At 37.7% G+C, this 21,726-nt stretch overlaps 1 protein-coding gene across 2 annotated transcripts in view; it reads left to right on the top strand.

Annotated features, from left to right (window-relative positions):
- The window catches only part of ATP1B3 (ATPase Na+/K+ transporting subunit beta 3), a 43,602-nt gene that overhangs the window by 11,374 nt on the left and 10,502 nt on the right, over nt 1-21,726 (top strand). Inside the window, exons 2-3 of one of the 2 annotated variants that reach the window (XM_077864889.1) lie at nt 13,478-13,606; nt 18,795-18,902. In XM_077864889.1, coding sequence (XP_077721015.1) covers nt 13,478-13,606; nt 18,795-18,902 — 237 coding nt within the window. The remainder of the gene's footprint in view (nt 1-13,477; nt 13,607-18,794; nt 18,903-21,726) is intronic. The other variant, XM_077864890.1, reaches the window with a different exon arrangement.

Raw genomic sequence — 21,726 nt, 5'->3', positions numbered from 1 at the left:
TGCTCCATAGATTCAGCCAGCCAGTCACCCCAGTAGTTCTATTTTTTAATCTTTTTGAGGAACTTCCATACTATCTTCCAGAGTGGCTGCACCAGTTTGCATTCTCACCAACAGTGCAAGAGGGTTCCCCTTTCTCCATCCACATCTTTGCCAACAGCTATTGTTCCTTGTGTTGTTGATTTAGCCATTCTGATAGGCGTGACATGATAACCTCATTGTAGTTTTGATTTGCATTTCCTGATATGTAACGTTGAGCATCTTTTCATGTGTCTTGGCTATCTGTATGTCTTCTTTGGAAAAATGTTCACGTCTCTTGCCCATTTTTTTAATTGGTTTATTTTTTGGGGTGTGATTGTCAAAACCCATCTAATGGCACATTAGAGGTTTGTGTATTTCATTGAAGGTGATTTTTTTCTTCAATTTTAGTTAATATGCATGATGAAGTGTTTAGGGGTGACGTATACATACTGACATTGGGAACTTGAAATGCATTAAAAAAACAAATAGTGAATAGATATGAGATATAGTAGAATGTTAACTGTAGAATCTGGGTGGGTTTGTGGATGTTCATTGACATTCCACCTTTCTGTGTATCTATAAACATTGCTAACTGAATACTGGAGAACACTTTTCTTTTTTTTTTTGAGAAAAAATATTTTTAAAAAAGATTTATTTGAGAGAGGGCGTGCTTGAGGGGGTGGGGAACATATGGATAGGAACAAGCAGAATCCATGCTGAGCATGGAGCCCAACTCAGGGCTCTTATCTCACAATCCTGAGATCATGACCTGAGCTTAAATAGTCATATGCTCTATCAACTGAACCACCCAAGTGCTCTGAGAAAATACATGAATATATGTAGATTATGTAGATATTTCTCTTGATTGCCTTCTACCAGTTGTGGAATCTTTCTTACAAAAAATGGTTTTTTTTAAATCAGTTTTCTTGCCATTCCTATTTCGGTGCATTTATTTATGTATGCATATATGTGTATACTTAAATGTGTATATGGCATATATAGAATATGTAGGAATAAGCAATTGTCTTTCACATGTGTAATCGGAAAAATGTGTGTTCTAAAACTTGCCTCCCCTCCACCCCACTTATTGTGTCCTGTGTTTCCATCTCAGTGTGTATTTCTCATTCCTTTGAATTATTTTACATAATCCATAGTGTAGAGCTATACAAGATATACATATATTTTGTTATAAATATTTAGATTGTTTCCAATTTTTCTCCTGAAAATTGCTGATGTGTGTGTGCTACTATTTTAGGGTAAATCCTGAGAAACTGAATTACCACTTTTTAGTGTGTGCTTATTTTTATATTAATAGACTGTCCTCTAAAAAAAGCTGTATCAATTTATATTCCCACCAGCAAAGGATAAAGTACTGGTTTCCCTTTGACTTTCTGAGCATTGGATTTTATCACTATTTAAAAATTTTTGCCAGTTTGATGGCATGCTGATACCTGGTTGGTTTAATTTGCAGTGTCTCTGGTAAACGCATATTTTTGTTTGCTCAGTTTTTTTATGGTCACCTAGTGTCTTTGCTCTCTTTTGTCTCTTAATTCTTGTATTTCAAAGTATTTATTTTAAATAAACAATGTCACAAATTTAATAGTCTTAATGAATTGTTCCTAATCACTTAACCCAAAATATATTGAATAATCCATTATTTTCTCACTGATTTGAATTGCCAACTTTCTTCATGTAAAACTTCATCTTATGGATCTTTTCTTGAATTTTGTTGATCTGTATCTCTATTCCTGTGTCGTTACCACAAATTTCAAACATGTAAGCTCTATGTGAGCATTTGTAAAATAAAATACATGTGTGCAATTTGTGTGGATACTGTCTGTCCAGTTTTGGTACCACATATGCTGGCTTTATAAAAACCATTTAGGTAACTTACAGAACATACTATAAAAGGATAGTTTATAGAGTCTATTCCTTGAAAATTGCGAGAACCAACTAAATCCATTTGGACATAGTATGGGTTTTAGGGGTAGAGCCCTGTTTTTTGTTTTGTTTTGTTTTGTTTTTGTAAAAACTTCTGATTTGGAAATGTTTGTTTTCCTAAAAATAATATATTTTATCTATTCTCAGGTTTGCTAATGAAACTGGTTTTATTGATCAAATTAAATTTTTTTAAACGATTTTATTTATTTATTCATGAGAGACCCAGAGAGAGGGGCAGACACACACACAGGCAGAGGGAGAAGGAGAAGCAGGCTCCTCACAGGGATCCCGATGCGGAACTCAATTCCTGGATCCCAGGATCATGCCCTGAGCTGAAGGCAGGTGCTCAACCACTGAGCCAGCCACCGAGGGTCCCTCAAATTAAATAGTTTTGCATTTGTTTCTATTTTCATCTTAAATCTCTTCCACTTCCCTTGAATATTTTAATTAATTAATTTGTTAATTTATTTTTGCCTTGAATTCGTTTTAATCTTGAATTAAAAACTTGGCTCTTCTTTGTTAATCTTGTTTTTTGGTGAGTGTGTGTAGGGATTTTCCTTTTGCTCTGACTACATTAGTGTTTTAAATTTTGAATATTTCAGGTTTCATTGTTTTTAATCCAAGAGTTACTTAGATGTCCATTTTCTAAATTTTTATTTTACTTTCTAATATATTTACTTTGGTTTTAGAGAATGTCACCTTGATTTTTTTTTTTCTTCTAACTTTTAACTTTTGTTACTGTGTTTTTGTAACTTTTTGAGGTCCCTTCAGGGATAGTGTTCCAAGTTTGTAAAAAGTATATATTTCCTGGTGACTACAAAAGTTTTACATGTATTAGGTAACTGTTAGTTGTGTTTTAAAAAATACTTTATGTCCTTTTTGTTATTTACTTTATCTATGAATTTCTGGGAGAGGTATGTTAATCTCTATGTATGATTGTGATAATTTTGTAATTTTGCTTTACTTAAATTTTAAGCCACTTAGCATCACAAAGGTTCCTATTCTGTCCTTTTTTTTTTTTTTTTTTTTTAATTTATTTATGATAGTCACAGAGAGAGAGAGAGAGAGGCAGAGACACAGGCCAGAGGGAGAAGCAGGCTCCATGCAGAGGGAGAAGCAGGCTCCATGCACCAGGAGCCCGATGTGGGATTCGATCCCGGGTCTCCAGGATCGAGCCCTGGGCCAAAGGCAGGTGCCAAACCGCTGCGCCACCCAGGGGATCCCCTATTCTGTCCTTCTTGATGTATTTTTATTAATATGAAACGTTTGTTCTATTAATGCTTTTTGACTTGAATTCTAGATTGCTTAGAGTAATAATATCAGTTGAGATTTCTTTTTGTAAGCCAAGACCTCCTTTGTTTTCAACCATTATGTGTTACAATTTTAGGTTTTCTTCTGTAAGTAGTATTTAGTGGATTTTTTTAACTCATTTTGAGAATGTCTTGTTTGACTACTATGAAATTATTCATGCCATATTGTTTTTGGAGTTTTAATTTGTTTTTGAATTTAAACAAGTCTAAAATTTTAACTTTATGTAAAATATAAACTAATATAGTGATAACAGGAGATGATTGGCTGCCAGGTGAATGATGTGTGGATTGCAAAGGGGGGCACAGGGACTCTGGAAGTGATAGAAATGTTCTGTATCTTTAGTGTAGTGGTGGTTTCACAGATTATGCAACTATCAAAGACTCACTGGGATTGTGCAATTAAAATTAATAAAAGTTATGTGTAAATTATTCCTCAGACCTGATAAGGAAAAGAAAATAAAATTGACACTTAAGATGTTGCCAGTAAGTCTTACTGGTTTCTTTGCTTACTATTGCTTTATATATTTTTCCTCTGTCTTAGGTTTTTAAAGAAAACTTTTAAAAATGGAAATATATATTAACTTGTTTTGGAATTTGGCACCTATTGTCTCTTTTTTTTGAAGTCAGATATAGAAGTTCTTCAAAAAAAGAAAAGAATTAAGATAGTTTAGCTAAAATTCAAATCCTCCTTGACCACATCCCCAGTCCCAATTCTGATCCCTTCCTTTTTTATTCAGAGGCAACCACCATTTATGAATTTGATTTGTAAGTCTCTGGTCCATTAACAAAATGTATTTCATGTGTATTTACAGAAATGTAACTCTTTTGAATGTTTTAAATATAAGCATGTAGTATATTTCATTCTGAATTACTTTTTCTCACTTGAGGTTTTTGAAATGTTTCATTCCTTTTATAACTAGTTTATAGTTTTCCATAATATGTTTTATTTCTTCTTTGCTTTGTTTGAGGACACTTACATTGTTAGCAGTATTTTGCTATTGCTCTTCAGTTTTTTGTATTGCATAACCAATTCTTTCACTTAGGATTTGAGGTTAGTAAATTTTCTGAGTCCTTTATGTCTGGAGATGTCCTTTTGTTTATTTAATTCGTTGATCTTTTAGTTTACAATCATTTTTCCTCAATTTGGAGTATATATCATTTTTGACCAGCGAGATATTTGTCAGTTACAGTTGTCTACCTTAGGTAGAGCCTATTTCATGTTTTTAGAAGCATTAAGAAATTTTCTCTTTGGTGTTCTGAGACTTTACCTGTATATGTATGGGTATTGGATGTTTTCCAGTATTTTTCAGTTTTTTCCAATCTAGACACAAAATTCATTACTTCTTTGAACATTCTTCCCCCTCTTCCCTTTTCTGATGGAATTTCTTTTAGGTCTGTTGATGATATTCTGGTTCTGTCGCCATGTCTCAATAACTTCCATTTATTCCCTTCCTCTTTTTGCCTAGTGTTATAAAAAATCTTGATCTTTTAGCTCACTGAATTTTCCTTTAGCTGGCCAATTTACTAGGTTAGCCTTTCTCCTAAGTTTTTGTGTTTTAAACAACTTTATTGAAGTGTAATTGACATGCAGTAAGCTGTAACATAAAGTGCACAACCTGAGTTTTGACATATACTCAAATATATGCATATGATATAGTATACTTGTGAAACTACCACTAGTGAAAATAATGAACATAATCATTACTCTCCAAATTTCTTCTTGCCCTTTTGTAATTAATCCTCTTTCCCTATCTCCCCAGACTCCAGGCAAAAAGAGATCTTCTTTTTGACACCTCAGCCCAGTTTGTGTTTTCTGAAATTTTAAATACATGCAATGTAGTGTATATTCTTTTAGCGTGGGCAAGGAGGGACTGACTTGTTTCATTTAGTATAATTATTTGAGAAATAGTTCATGAATAGTATCTAATCTGTGGATATACCAAAATTAACTTATTTATTAATTCCTCTGTTGATGTGCATATGATTTGTACTTTTTAGGAATTACAAATAAAGCACCTATGAATATTCATATACCTTAACCTCTGTGAACGTGTGCTTTTATTTTTCTTGGTTAAATATCTAGGAATGGATTAGCTGGATCCTATTATAGGTGTATGTTGCTAACTTATTCAAAAAATTATCAAACAGGAACATCTGGATGGCTCAGTGGTTGAGCCTTTGGCTCAGGGTGTGATCCGGGTGTTCCAGGATTGAGTCCTGCATCGGGCTCCCTGCAAGGAGTCTGCTTCTCCCTCTCCCTATGTCTGTACCCTCTCTCTGTGTCTCATGAATAAATAAATAAAATCTTAAAAAATAATTATCAAACTGGTTTCTAAAATAGGACTTTTATCCCTCTCTCCTTTTTCCATATTCCCACCAGCAGTGTATGAGAGAGTTCAGTTGTTCTACTCCTGGGCCATCATTTGGTATTGTCAGTCCCTAGGTTTTCTAGCATTTTGGTGAGTTTGTAGTGGCAGCTAATTGTGGTTTTGATTTGCCCTCCTCTGATGACTAGTGATGTTGAGCACTTTTTCATGAGCTTATTTTTTGTAATCCTTACGTCTTTGCTGAAATTTTCTTTCAAAACTTGTGTGCATTTTTGAAAAATTTCTTTTGTAGTAACAGTTCTTTACATATTCTAGAGGCAAGTGAAGTCCATTGTTGGTTACATGTTCTGTAAAAATTTTCTCCTAGTCTTGGTTAGCTTTTTTGTTTTCTTAAGTGTCTGAATTTTTTTTTTTTTTTAAGATTTTATTTATTTCTTCATGAGAGACATAGAGAGAGGCAAAGACAGAGAGGGAGAAGCAGGCTCCATGCAGGGAGCCCGATACGGGACTCCATCCCAGACTCTGAGATCACAGCCTGAGCTGAAGGCAGATGCTCAACCACTGAGCCACCAGGCGTCCCTAGTGGCTGAATTTTTCTTTGGAGTTTAACTCTTCTCCAGTTCAGTTTATCTAATGAGGTTTTTATTTTAATAATCAGAATGTGAGATCTGATTTTTAAAAATTGTTCTTTCACCTTCTACTCTGTATTTTAAATATACTTAATGCTTTTTTCCTTCTTGCTCTATTTGCACCCACTTCTTTTGGATATTAGCTACTTTCTTTGTTGAGCTTGTACTTTATCAGATTAGGTTTTTCTCGGGCAGCCCAGGTGGCTCAGCGGTTTAGCGCCACTTTCAGCCCAGGGCCTGGTTCTGGAGACCTGGGATCGAGTCCCACATCGGGCTCCCTGCATGGAGCCTGCTTCTCCCTCTGCCTGTGTCTCTGCCTCTCTTTCTCTCTCTCTCTTAAGGATAAATAAATAAAATCTTAAAAAAAAGAAGATTAGATTTTTCTCAAATATTTGGGGATTATTGGCTCTGTGCTCCTCCTCTTTGTATTTAGACTTTCTAGTTACAGAAATAGGGGATGTAGGTAGCATATGTCAACCAAGACTGGTCTAGGTATGGGGACTCTCTTCTGCTTCAGGCTTTTACCAACCTACCCAGGACATTGCCAGGTTTTCCAGCCCAAGCATCTATACTCCCTCTCCCACTTCAAAGTAGATGTTGCTACTGTTAGTAGTTGCTTAATGCCAGAGGCAAGTGTATATATTGAGGGATAGGACCAAAGTTAAACTCGGTGTGTCTGCTCCTGCTATGGAATCCTCTAGTCATCTGTCTGGTCTTTGACTCAGAGCTCCCCCCTCTTCTCCATCCTTGGCGAGCCAACGTACTTATTTCTGGGAGGCCTGATGAAATCCCTTTCCTTCCTCTCCCTGCTAGAGACAGTTCATTCTTTATCTTTTTTTTCCCTAACCCTTGATGTCTGTAATTCTTTGTTTATATGTCTGTCACTTGTGATAACTGAACTCTTGGAGAGAAGGAACAGATCTTATTCTGTGTAAATTTCTATCACCTGGAGCAACATAGAATGCTTAAATGATAAATTTTTCAGACAGTAGGAGTTTAGATTATAATAAAAAGTAACAACTTGGTGTACCTGGCTGGCTCAGTCCGAGCATGCAACTCTTAATCTCAGAGTTGTAAGTTTGAGCAGCACATGGAATGTAGAGTTTATTTAAAAATAAAATCTTAAAAAAATAAAAGGTAACAACTGAAGGCTCCCAGGGAGAGCAGACCAGGTAAAGGTAACACATGGAGAGGTACTGGTCTGAATGTCACCCTCACTGGTAGGCTAATCTTAGGCAGGCTATTTAGTCTTGTGTAATTTTTTTTTAACTCTTTTTTTTTTTTAAGATTTATTTATTTATTCAGAGAGAGCGAAAGAGAGGCAGAGACACAGGCAGAGAGAAGCAGGCTCCACGCAGGGAGCCCGACGTGGGACTCGATCCCGGGTCTCCAGGATCACACCCCGGGCCGCAGGCGGCGCTAAACTGCTGCGCCACCGGGGCTGCCCTCTTGTTTAATTTTTTAAATAAATATATAAAATATGACTGCATGTGTATATATACATATTTTTATTACAAAAATGGTACATGTCCATTAGTTTAAGAAAAGTCACTCTTTCGGGCAGCTCCGGTGGCACAGCGGTTTAGCGCGGCCTGGAGCCCGGGGTGTGATCCTGGGGACCCCGGATCGAGTCCCACATCGGGCTCCCTGTGTGGAGCCTGCTTCTCCCTCTGCCTGTGTCTCTGCCTTTCTCTCTGTGTGTGTCTCATGAATAAATAAATAAAATATTTTTTTAAAAAGTCACTCTTTCAATGGGAAACAAATTATTTTTTTTTCAGCCAACCACGCAAAAGCAATTTTTTTAAACAGGTGGTTCTGCGACAATGAATATCCACATACAAAACAATGAAGTCCAGTTCCTTCCTCATACCGTATATAAGAATGAACTCGGGATGCCTGGGTGGCTCTGTCCATTAACTGTCCAACTTTTTTTTTTTTTTTTTTAAGATTTTTTATTTATTTATTCATGAGAGACACAGAGAGAGAGGCAGAGACACAGGCAGAGGGAGAAGCAGCCTCCATGCAGGGAGCCCTACATGGGACTCAATCCCCGGTCTCCAGGATCAGGCCCTGGGCCGAAGACGGCACTAAACCACTGAGCCACCTGGGATGCCCAACTGTCCAACTCTTGATTTCATTTCAGGTCATGATCAAGCCCCAAGTCAGGCTCCGCACTCAGTATGGAGTCTAATTAAGATTCTCTCTCTCCCCCTCCCCCTCCCCCAACTCTCATACATGCTTCTCTCAAAATAAAATCTTAAAAAAATATTTTTTAAAAATGAACTCTGTGCCTGGTGGCTCAGTTGGTTAAGTGTTGACTCTTAAGATTTTGAGAGAGAAAGCAAGAGAGCACAAGCAGGGCCAGGGGTGCAGAAGGAAAAGCAGACTCCCTGCCAAGCTCCCAGGGGTCCTGGGATCACGACCCCAGCTGAAGGCAGACACTTAACCAACTGAGCCACCCCAGCACTCCGAAGCATCAGGTCTTGTTCTCAGCTCAGGTCTTGATCTCGGGGTTGTGAGTTCAAGCACCATGTAATTAATTAATTAGTTAATATTTTTATTTTTTTTTTAATTTTTATTTATTTATGATAGTCACACAGAGAAAGAGAGAGAGGCAGAGACAAAGGCAGAGGGAGAAGCAGGCTCCATGCACAGGGAGCCCGACGTGGGATTCGATCCCGGGTCTCCAGGATCACGCCCTGGGCCAAAGGCAGGCGCTAAACTGCTGCGCCACCCAGGGATCCCAGTTAATATTTTTAAAATAAATTTTTTTTACAGGCATGCCTGGGTGGCTCAGTGGTTGTCTGTCTTTGGCTCAGGGCATGATCCCGGGGTCCTAGGATTGAGTCCCACATCAGGCTCTGTGCAGGGAGCCTGCTTTTCCTTCTGCCTATGTTTCTGCCTCTTTCTGTGTGTGTGTCATGAATAAATAAAATCTTTAAAAATAGATAAATAAATCCTTTTTTTACAAAATGAACTCTAGGTCAAAGATCCAAACATAAAAGCTAAAACTATAAAATTCTTTTTTTTTTTTTTTTAAGATTTTACTTATTTATTCATGAGAGACTTAGGCAGAGGCAGAGACATAGGCAGAGGGAGAAGCAGGCCCCCTGCAGGGAGCCCGACGTGGGACTCTAGGATGACGCCCTGGGCTGAAGGCGGCGCTAAGCTGCTAAGCCAACCCAGGCTGTCCTAAAACTATAAAATTCTTAAAAGAAAACATAGATGCAAGTCTTCAGGACTTTGGTTTAGACAGTGGTGGCTTTAAAAAAATGCATTACCTCCCAGACGCTACGCTGTATGTGTGTGTATATCGTTTATAACAAAACTGTAATCTTAAGTATAGCCCTTTAATGAGTTCTGAGTCATTCTAGCAAATTCTCAAACTTGAAGGAGCATTAGGGCCCTCCCAGATTGGTAGCCAGTTGGTTTAGAGGTTCAAGAGGCATCTGAAGTGAGTGGCGTTCTTGTGTAGGGTCATGCCTTGAGCTAGTAGAGTCTGTGCTATGCTGGGCAGTTGATGCAAGAACTGGATTGTTGGACATTCAGTGGGGTTGAAACAAAGTGTCTGGTCAAGATCCATTTCTCTTTCCCCTGAATGACATAAACCGTGGCCTGATTTTTTGCTGCTTAGTTTCTTTTATAGACTTCACATTAACAAACCTCATTTATGAAAACATTTTTTGAGAGTTAAGTGCAATTGATTCCATTAAGATTTAAACCTTGAATTTAGCCTTAGAGCCCAGTTGCAGTATCATTACAAAAATGTTTCTAGATAGTTGTTGGCTTTTTTTCCTCCCTGAAGTTTTTTATGTTGTGAGATTTCTTGACTTTTAGTTTCCTTTCCATAATGTAAATAATTAGATACTACTATTACCCCTTCTCTTCGAATGAGAGTAGGTACAAGGTCACCGTGGGAAAGTGGTCTGGCCAGGATTTGAGTTTAAGTCATACTCTAGCATAGCCTATGCATATACCCACCCTGCTCCGTCTGTTGTCCTATTGTCAACAAAAATAAAATGAGAAAGAAGAAAGGGATTTAAAAGTTGGGGCTTCTCAAGGAATAGAAATGAAAAGCAGAGTCAGTTCCTGTGTTAGAGAAAGGTAGTTTTTAGCCATTCGATAGTAGTTCTCTTATGTGCCTTTAGATCTGAGTGTGAGTACAGAAGTAGCATTTGTTGTGCTAATATATACTATTAGAACAATGTGAAAATGCAAAAACACCAATTATAACATGAAGATTTTTGGTATTTGATATTTATTTTGAGTAAACAGCTTTGGTTATAATTCTGCTGACCTCAGACTATTTAAAATGCTGATGTTTCTTCAGAGTTTTGTGCATGTTAGTTTCTTTAGTTGGTTAATGACTTAAGGAAATTCTTGAAGGATTTTAAGCTGAGGAACATGAGTAATAAAATCACTATTTAAGCTTCATTTACTTTTTCCTGCTTTTATTAACTAGAACTGACACAGACATGCCACACTGAATAGGTTCCATCTGCACCATCCATTTACTAACCCAGGGTGCCCCAATTTGATCCCCATCAATGTGTTAAGCCTATCAGCAAACTGCATCTGAGGAACTGTATATGACAGCAGTAATTTATAACTTCTGTAATGATTTTATTTATTCATGATTTATTTATTATTATTTAACAATTTATTTATTCATGAGAGAGACAGAAGGAGAGAGGCAAAGACTTAGGCAGAGGGAGAAGAAGGCTTCACGCAGAGAGCCTGATGTGGGACTCGATCCTGGAACTCTAGGATCACACCCTGAGCCAAAGGCAGTTGCTCAACCTCTGAGCCACCTAAATATCCCAACTTTTGTTTTTCTTAGTATGAGAAAGGTTAAGTTGATAAATTGTCGCTACTCTTATGAGTGATCCTTCATATATGATATTTATAAGTGAGATTAATTTTTAAATATTAGGTTTAGGTCTTAGTAAATGTTCCAGTAGAGAAAATTCATTTTAGTGCTAGAAATCACTTATTTCTTATTTCTACACTCCTTACATTCAAAATCAACTTAATGGCCATTAATATATAGCATCAGATGTGGGACATGGTTATTAATCTGTATATCCTTTTTTTTTTTTAAGATTTCATTCATTTATTTGGAGAGAGAGAGCGAGCAGGGGCAGAGGGTGAGGGACAGGCAAAGAATCCCAAGCAGACTCCACAGTGAGTGCAGAGCCTGACTCGGCTCAATCTCCTGACCCAGAGATCATGACCTAAACCGAAACCAAGAGTCATACGCTCAACCGATGGCACCTCAGTTTGTGTATCTCTTTTATGGATATATCTCTTTATAGGAAATTTTAACACTTTTTTCATTATGTAATGGTTCTTGAGAAAGCATATTTGGATATAGCTTGTTCATGTCTGTTTTATGTTTACTCCACATGTAACTTTTTATGAATTTCATTTACATTATTTTTCCTAGAAATTGAAAATCAGATTTTGAAAATAGTATTATTTGTGGATGACTTAAAAACACAGCTAAATAATTAAACTCTTAGCACTTTAGTTTCAAACTTCACTATTGCATCAGCAAACTACCATGACTCAATCTGCCTGCTGCTGTAGTGTTTTATAGTGTGGAACATAGCCCACGTTTGTTACATTTATGTATTTGTGGACCCTAGTCTGTTGAATGGAGGATTTATCAGTTCCTGTAAACATCTAGATCTGAAAGAATAATTTCTCCTATATCTCATTAAACTAGCCTTTCGGCTTTGCATGTGTTTCATTTCCCTCTGTAGTAAATTAAGCACCTCTTTGAGATTGGTCTTCCTTTTCTTTTTCTGCAACAGGATCGCTGTATGTGGTAGGGAAGTGATGCTATCTGAAGGTGACATGCTGTCCTCCTTTCTTCCTTCTGTCCTCTCGCTCCCTATTTTGGCCTCCTGGTAATTGGGGCAAGGGAGGATGGGTGGGTGCTAGTCTAGATTAAGATGAAATTGCTGTAACTATTTTGCCTTTACTTGAAGTGGGGAGGGCTGGGCAGTGTCCTGCTCACATTTAAGAAATAAAAGTTACCTAGCTTGTGGCATAGTCTGTTTTGGGGTCATGGGGTCTTTAGAAAAATCAGAAAAACCTGGTAGAGCGATTCTCTGGGGAGTAAAGAATGGATATATTTAGAAATATATTATTACAGAAATCTCAGAAACTCTGAAGTTAATCCTTGCCTGGGGATGGATGATTGGAGTCCATTTATTTTAGGTAGGAACCTCTGCAATGGCCCTTCTGCTGGTAATAGAGTCAGGCAAATAAACAAGTATATTATTAAGACGGGGAAATAAAGCTGATGTTAATTCAGTTCCAGGGAATTAAATGTTTTCACTATTGCTGTATCTGGGAATTTATTATCTTTTGATCAGTTTTAACATTTAAATATAAATATGTGACTTTACCAATATATTCTAATATATAATCTTGATGGTAACCACTTCTGATGTTAGAACTTTGAATATAGACATTTGAGAAAAATGGTTTTAGATGTTCCCCCAAATAAGCCACTGGCTTAGGATAGACTTGTTTTAGTGTTTCCAGATTGTGAAGGAAAAAGATGTTGATGTTGAAACTTGGGTATGCCAACTATTGCTTTGTGCTGAGCAGTGGAGTTTTGAAGTCCCATTGGTTGGGGCACTTGTTTCTGGTCTTGTCCTTTGTTTGCTTTTGCATGAGCCTTCTACTTGTAGAGTTTCCTAAACATTATTCATTGAATACCATCTTCATGATTTGCCTCTGTGCACATTTCCTGGCCGTTAAGTCCACTTACTTTATAAAACTTAAATTTATACAAATAATTATTGTGAAATATGGGATCGAAGTACTAATTCCTTTCTGTTTGCGACTTAAAGGAACATGTGCATAATGGGGTTTTATTCCACCTAAAATCATCCTTATCTCACTGAAGGACATCAAGTTCATTTGGAAAACATTCCCCTAGGTGCTGGAATGTTAAATCTCTGATCTTGAACCAGAGTATGATTTGTGGAAGCTGTCTACCTTGGAAGCATCTGTGGAGATGCGGGGTCCTGGGATGGGTAGATGATGCCTGCCGAAACACCCTCTGCTTGGGCAGATTGTACTGTTCTGAGTATGGAGACTTGGCTGTGTGCATGGCAGAGCTTGGAACCGTAGCCTCATGACAGTTGGTTTGTTTCCTTAACCTGCCCCTCACGGTCCCCCACGTGCAGTGTACGTGTGTGTCTCCAATTTTCCCAAGTTTCCTTTTCTTTTGCAGGTTTGATCTTGCTCTTCTATCTAGTGTTTTATGGCTTCCTGGCTGCACTCTTCTCATTCACAATGTGGGCCATGCTTCAGACACTGAATGATGAAGTTCCAAAATACCGTGACCAGATTCCTAGTCCAGGTAATTATATTGCAGTTATTGTGGCTTTTAACTAAATTTGGTTCTACTTTGGGGTACCTGAGTGGCTCAGTCAGTTAAGCGTCCGACTCTGGGCTTTGGCTCAGCTCAGGTCATGATCTTGGGGATCTTGGGATCAAGAGTGGGGAGTCTGCTTCTCTCACTCTCCCCCCCGTCCCTACCCCTGCTTTTAGCCTCACGCACACCTGCACTCGCGTTTGCGCTCTCTCTCTCTCTCTCTCAAAATAAGTCTTTTTAAAAAAATTGGGGGACCCCGGGTGGCTCAGTGGTTGAATTGAGCATCTGCCTTTGGCTCAGAGCGTGATCCAGGAGTCCCAGGATCGAGTCCCACATCAGGCTCCTTGCGGGGAGCCTGCTTCTCCCTCTGCCTCTGTGTCTACCTCTCTCTGTGACTCTCATAATAAATAAATAAAAATCTTAAAAAAAAATTTTTTTTGGTTATACCTTATCTTCACTGTAAATTTCTTACATAGGTAAAAGTTAAACTTTGGGATTAGTGTGAAATTTTTTATTTTTGTTTGTTGTTTAATATTTGCATAATGATATAAAAACCTTTAATATTTACATACTGAAGACCTATAATATTTACATACTGATATAAGGACCTGAGCTGATAAATCTTGAGTCCTTTGCCAGGAGTAAGCAGGAATGAATATGGGGAATTAGAGTGAAGCCAAATATGACCAATATAGTTATAAATGGCTTTTGTGAATATCGTGTACCATTTTCACTTTGTCTTGAGTAATTTACTTATAAAGTATATAGTTTAGCTCTAGCTTGGGGGCCAGAGCATTGGTCTTGTAAAATAACAAGCTTTCTATCTTTAATTGCTTAACATGGAAGTGGTAAAAAAAAATAAATAAATAATAATCATCATCAATTGGGAATAGAATGGGTATATATTCTTACTGTGTTTAATTCTTTTCCACTGATTGTTGGGAGGAAAAAAAATTCTCCAGGATACTCCACTACAGAAAATATCTTAAACACTTGTTTAAATCGTATTTTCTACTGCCTGATTTCATCCTTTTTAAAGTCTTTGAATGCCAGCTTTGTCTTTGTTGAACATGGCTCTTGTCCTCAAGGTGCTGGCAGTTTTTATAGAAGAAGATAACAATATGCAAAACTCCAATATGTGTAATTCCCCAAAAATGTGAACACCTGCTAGAGATAATAGAGAACGGCTGGCGGGGGGGGGGGGGGGGGGGGGGGAGGGTGGATAGCAGGAAGGGTGGGAAGGAAGGAATATCATGGGAGGTTTCTTTTTTTTTTTAATATATTTTTTATTTATTTTATTTTTTAAATTATTTATTCATGAGAGAGAACAGAGAGAGAGAGGCAGAGACACAGGCAGAGGGAGAAGCAGGCTCCTTGCAGGGAGCCCGATGGTGGGACTCGATCCCGGGTCTCTAGGATCACGCTCTGGGCCAAAGGCAGGCCCTAAACCGCTGAGCTACCGAGGGATCCCGGGAGGTTTCTTTCTAGAGCAGTGGTTCTCATCTAACAAAGATTGGCTCCCCCAGGGCCTTGTGGTCATATCTGGAGACAGTTTTGGTTGTTACAACTGGAGGGGTGCTACTGGTGACCAGAGGTCAGGCATGTTGCTAAACATCCTACAATGCACAGGACAAGCCCCCATGCAACAAAGATTTACCAAGCCCAAAATGTCAATAGTGCCAGTGCTGAGGAGCCCTGATCTAGATCCTTGCTCAGGGCATGGATTTGTAAGCCTTATCAACAGCCAAATGGCACCAGTTTCCCAAACCATCTTTTCTTGGAACATTTTATTCTAAGGACTTTCCCTTATTTTGCTGCTAATATTTGTGTAAACATCAGGAATCACTAGTTAATGTCATTTACATCATTAGTTTATTTGATCAAGTATTTTATTTAACTAGCTCCATGCTCATTTTCCCCTCATCTCTAATGGTAGGCCTGTTTTCTTCTACCTAGATTAATTCTCTCTCTTTCTCTTTTTTTTTTAAAGATTTATTTATTTTGAGAGAGAGATTGATTGGGGGGAGGGGCAGAGGGAGAGAAATCTCAAGCAAATCTCGACTCCCTACTGAGGGAGGAGCCCAGTGCAGGCTCTGAAATCTCCAACCCTGAGATCATGACCTACGCTGAAACCAAGAGTCAGATGCTTAATGAACTGAGCCACCCTGGTATCCCTATCTAACCTAATTCTATATTTTTCTTGCTAAGTTATGTGACTTTGATCCAGTCTATTTCAGGAATACTAAACTATTTATAATTGCATGAGTAACAAAAGTAATAAAATAATTCACAATTTCAAACTGAGTCCCTTAAAATTATTTAAAACTGTACTGTAGGGCAGCCCCGGTGGCTCAGCGTTGAGTGTCTGCCTTCGGCCCAAGGCATGATCCTGGAGACCTAGGATTGAGTCCTGCATCAGGCTCCCTGCATGGAGCCTACTTCTCCCTCTGCCTGTGTCTCTGCCTCTCTCTCTCTGTTCTCTCTGTGTGTCTCTCATGAATAAATAAATAAAATCTTTAAAAAAACCCAACAAACTATACTGTAGTACTTAGTCTTATCTTTAACTTAATAAATATATATGCACATATATAACGTGTACATATTAATGGATGAATATACATTAGCTTGTTAAGATTTTCTCTTTACAAAGGGTTATGGGTCATGGGTTAATATTTTTTCTTTCTACTTACATTTTCCACAGTATATATGGTATTTAATATACTGGGGGTTTTGCATTGACTATATTGGTTTTAATTTTAAATGACATCATTTTAATATTATTTGTACCCAGTAAAATAAATGCTTGTTTGAAATTGGTACGTATAAGTAACCTATACATCCACATAGCATGAACACATACTGATCATCATACCCTGACAAACATGCATATTATGCACACAAAGTCTCATACTCCAGTGGTTTAAATTGGAAAGAGATAGAGGAGTTACTGGTCTTTACATTCTGTTGATGTTCTTTATTTTGGGTAAGGCAGGACTTTATTTGGAGGAATTAAGCATACCATGTCAAAAATGTGCTTATACCATAGTTTTTTTCTTAAGAGTTTCAAATTAATTGTTAAATAGCAAGTTACCCAGGGGTCCAAGAGTATTGTTAAGCAAGGTCTGGGAAGTAACTGGTATCAGAATCAGTTTTAGGGGCACCTGGCTGGCTCAGTCGGTAGAGCATATGACTCTTAATCTCAGGGTTGGAAGTTCAGGCCCCACCTTAGGTAGGGATTACTTGAAAAAAATAAAATCTTTTTTAAAAAAATTCAGCAATTCAGCTTTAGACTTTCAGGTCTTAATACAAAGTTTTTGCAAATTGAATGGCTAAAACATTGCCTTAGAAATTAGTCATTAGTCATGTAAAGGAATATAGTCATTTGTATAAAGCATAGATATCTTCGTATTTTTCTTTAAAATTTCTTTAGTTGAGAAATATGGATATTGGGGATCCCTGGGTGGCTCAGCAGTTTAGCGCCTGCCTTCACAGGGAACCTGCTTCACCCTCTGCCTCTCTCTCTCTCTCTCTCTCTCTCTCTCTCTGTCTCTCATGAATAAATAAATAAAATCTTTAAAAAATATGGATATTTTGGGTTTTTCTTAAAGTTAGGTATTTCTAATAGTTATATGCAAGCTGCCTTAATTCCATTACCTTTTTACTTACAGTATATTATATCTTGTTCCTGCTGTAAACCTTAAAAATAAAAACAATTTCAGACATATACAGATGGTCATTTAATATAATGGACAGTAAGGTATTTTATTCTTTCATTAAATGCTTTTACAGAAAGTCTTAAAGTTATTCTAGATTTTATAGAGATTTTGTGGTGGATGGACAGTCAGGCATAGGAGATTATCCAAATCCAAGTGATCTCTGGTATGTTGATGTAGGTGAATGGGGAGTTTAATCAGGAGGTCTTTTGGGCTGAATATAGACTGAGATTTGCTCTGCCATTTAGGAACATTGTTTTATCGTATGTGGGTAGCACTGCATCTAGTCTAACTCAAAATTCATGCAAACCAACGCAGGCAAGTTTAGGGTTTAAAAGAAACTGGATCTAATCTAAAATGTAACACTATATGTTAACTATACTGGAATTTTTAAAAAAACAAACAAAAAAAACCCCAAGAGAATTAGATATATGTGAGCAGTTTAAATGGAAACTAAAACAACCCTTGTTATTTGTATATTTTCAGATTCAGTGGAAAACATAGCATCTCTAATAACTGTGATATGGGAAATGTTTGAGACTGGTGAAAATTTTAGGACTTTTTTAAGTCTGGGTGCAAGCCTAAATTAATAATCTAGATCTAATGCTTTGCCTTTTTTTTTTTTTTTAAGATTGATTGATTTATTTGAGAGAGAGTGTTTGTGCACATGCAAGTGGGGAAAGGGCAGCGAGGAGCCTGACCGGGCATGTCATGACCTGAGCCAAGAGTCAGACACTTAACCATTTGAGCCACCCAGGCGCCCCTAGATCTAATGCTTTTTAAACAAAGAAAGCTTATATTAAAGTTGGAAGCCTGATTATCTTTCTTACAGATAAATATGCTTACATTTTCTTTTCATAAACTCATTCAGCATGTTCTATATACACAGCTGTAGATTCCTGATACATGAAATTGTTGGTGGTTATATTCTATATTCAATATGTGAAAACCCCATTTTGATTATAGAGCAGTGTTTATTATTGAAGGAAGAATGTTTAACCAGAGTTAAAATTGTATAGGCCTCTTTCATTGAGTTTTATGTTTTCATAGAGTTGTAATTTGAATGACAAAAGAGCAGAGACTTTGATTTGCTAAAATTTTTCTCCTATTTAATAGCAAATCAGCAAAACCTAAAAATATTTGGTAGAAAAATGAATGTAGGAAGTACATACTAAAATTTGTATCTTTTTAAGTCAGAAACAGAGAAATTATAATTAACTGTAGATAATCAAATTTGGGGGAGGTTTCTAACTGATAACCTCTGAGATGATTTTGAAGGTTTGCAATTCTTTCATTTAAATATCTGTGCCTTCATAATCAGAAGTTCTTGATCATTTTAGCATACCTGTGAACACCGTTTTTTATACAATTACTGAGATCTACCCTTTTAAGTATAAGCAAGGAGAAAGAAGGGAAGTTGCTGCAGTTAATTTCCCCCTTTTTCTTTTATCTCTTTGTAGGACTTACGGTTTTCCCAAAACCAGTAACTGCATTGGAATATTCATTCACTGTATCTGATCCGGAGTCCTATAAAGGGTACATTGAAGACCTTAGGAAGTTTCTAAAACGTAAGTATGTTTTCTTAAGGCATGGTAAAAGATTTTAGTTATTAGAGAAACTAGTACCAAATAATGATTGCTTTTAGAAACATCTTAGAATCTGTTTTACCTTTTATTTCTTTTCTGTTAAACACAGTCAACTGAGAGGACTTGGAAGTAGATTTTATAATTGGCATGAGCATGTTCTAACTTACGGAAAGACATAGGGGTCTAAGCCTAATGGGCAGATGATTTGACTTTTCTAAAGTAAGTATATGAGTCAAGTTTATTGAGACAGACATAATTATATCTACATTAAAAACTATTTCATAAAGCAAAACTAAATTATATAAAATAATGTTTGAACCTTTTGGATCCATTGTACTTGTGGAGGAGACAGGGAATGGTATTTATCATTAAAAAAAAAAACAAAACCAAATATCTACCACTCTGGTTTTTGGAGTTACCAGTCTGTAATGCTTTACAGTAGTCGTCCTAGCTCAGTTTTTTTCCTCCTTTTTTAACTTAACTCTGTAGTTTTAACATGCACATGAATAATCATGACATGCTCTGGCCTGTCCTTGATCACATCACCTCTTCCTCAGGCACACATATCTACATTCATTCCTTAAAACATGTAGGACCCCATTGCCAAAATGACTGATGGAGGCTTTCCTGATATAACCTGCAAGTTTGCCTGTTTCACTTTCCCTCAACTATTCCTCTACATCATGGGGACTGCTGCCTCACTTACCCTTTTATTTTATCCCAGCCTCAACTTCCCTTTTTACCAAGCTTATTCCATGGTTTCTCATTTCTAGTTTTGCCAGTACTCTAAAATCCCATACCTGTCAGAAAATGCACCTGGAAAAAGCCACATAATTCTTCTAGATGAAACCATATAATTCTTGAATGAAGCCCTTTCTTTGAGCCTACCCCCTGAACAGGCTGCTGAAGACCTTCCTCAGGACTAATCAGCGCTATGAATACTTGACCACCTCCCTCAAGTCGACCGCTCTACTGCCTGGCAGTCCCACTGAATTTTCTCTGGATAATCCTCTGAAAGGATTATTTCCAACCTCTACTCAAAACTTTAACCTGTTACCGTTCCCCCTATAACTCACCTCATATAACCTGCTTTTCTGCTTAAAGAAATAATGGAAATATTCAAGTGGTAGGAACTCCACCAGTTTCCCCATTCCCAGTAAAACAAACCAATAGTTACAGCCATTTTGTCTGGTATTTCTCCTGCTCTGATGCCATTCCTCACATTTAAGGTTATGTGTACCAGTCCTGCTTTTTGGAGCTGCTTTCAGTGTCTTGGAAGCATTATTTACTATTCCTTCTCATATATATTTAATCTCTGTTAGATCCTTCCCGTCAGCATGCGGAAGTCCTCCACTTCCTCTAATCTTAAATCAAAAACCTCTTGATCCTACACCATCCATTTGGCTGTCTTTCTAAATCTCTCCCTTGATTTTTTTTTTTTTTTTTTTTTTAAGATTTTACTTATTTATTCATGAGAGACACAGAGAGGCAGAGGCATAGGCAGAGGGAGAAGCAGGCTCCCTGCAGGGAGCCCGATGCGGAACTTGATCCCGGACCCTGGGACCATGCTGTGAGCCACCCAGGCCTCCTCCTTTCCCCCAGCCCCCCACCCTTGATAGTTTTTTAAAGGTGTTTTTGTGAAAATATAATCCATGGTTTAAAAATCAAGTAGTAAAGGGGATCCCTGGGTGGCGCAGCAGTTTGGCGCCTACCTTTGGCCCAGGGCGCGATCCTGGAGACCCGGGATCGAATCCCACGTCGGGCTCCCGGTGCATGGAGCCTGCTTCTCCCTCTGCCTGTGTCTTTGCCTCTCTCTCTCTGTGTGTGTGACTATCATAAATAAAAATTAAAAAGAAAAAAAGAAAAAAAAATCAAGTAGTAAAGAAAGGTCTGTAATGAAAACAGTTTTCCATCCTATTCCTTTTTAGCTGCAATTCTGTTAATTTACTCAACAAATATTTTTTGGAGAGTCTTCTTTGTGTCAAGCACTCTTCTAACTAAGTTCTATCTGTGAACACAAGAAAAATGTGTTCATGGAGCTTGTCATCCGGTGGTGCATGGGAAAGTGATGTGGAGGAGAGGGAGATGGGAGCAGTGGGAAGGGTTGCAGTTTTGAACAGGGTGGTCCAGGAAGGTCTCATGGAAAGGTGACCCTTGAGGAAGGATCTGAACATAAGGGAACTAGCCTGAGGCTTACCGTGTCCAATGTGTTCAGGGTTTATCAAGGAAGTTAAAGGGGCTGGATGAAATAAGCTAGGGTGAGAGTTGTAGGAGATGGAAGTCAGGGAAGTAAAGGACTAGGTGGTGTAGGTCCTTAGAAGCCACTGTTAAGTTCTTTGGTTTTTATGCTGACCAAGTTAGAGGTTTTTAAGCAGGGAATATCATCTGATTTGAATTTTTAAAGGATCATTCAGGCTGCTTTTTTGAGACTATAGGGGGTAGCTAGTTAGGAGGCCATTACACTAATCCAGATGAGTAGAATGGTGCTGTGGCAAGAGAAGAAGCAGTGGACATTGTAATTGGATTCTGGATACATGTTCAGTGGGAAAGAACTTCATGGTTTTGATCTTTCTCTTACAGTGGTTTTTTCTGTATCTCTAAATATTATAGTTTCCTGATGGTTCTTGATTTATCACTTTTGTGCATTGTCTTTACTTCCTGCCATGAGAGATGAGAATTTACTTCACATGCCTCAGCCCTCCCTCCCACCCACCTCCACTCAGTACATTAATTGAATTACTATTTTTAGTTTTGTTATTTATACATAGTCTTTATGTCTTACTCTGTCATCTGTAGACACTCTTCT

This window comes from Canis aureus, chromosome 22 (genome assembly GCF_053574225.1).
Source record: "Canis aureus isolate CA01 chromosome 22, VMU_Caureus_v.1.0, whole genome shotgun sequence".
Taxonomy (NCBI): Eukaryota; Metazoa; Chordata; class Mammalia; order Carnivora; family Canidae; genus Canis; species Canis aureus.
Note: the sequence above shows the minus strand (reverse complement) of the source record. Positions and strands in the feature narration are given on the sequence as shown.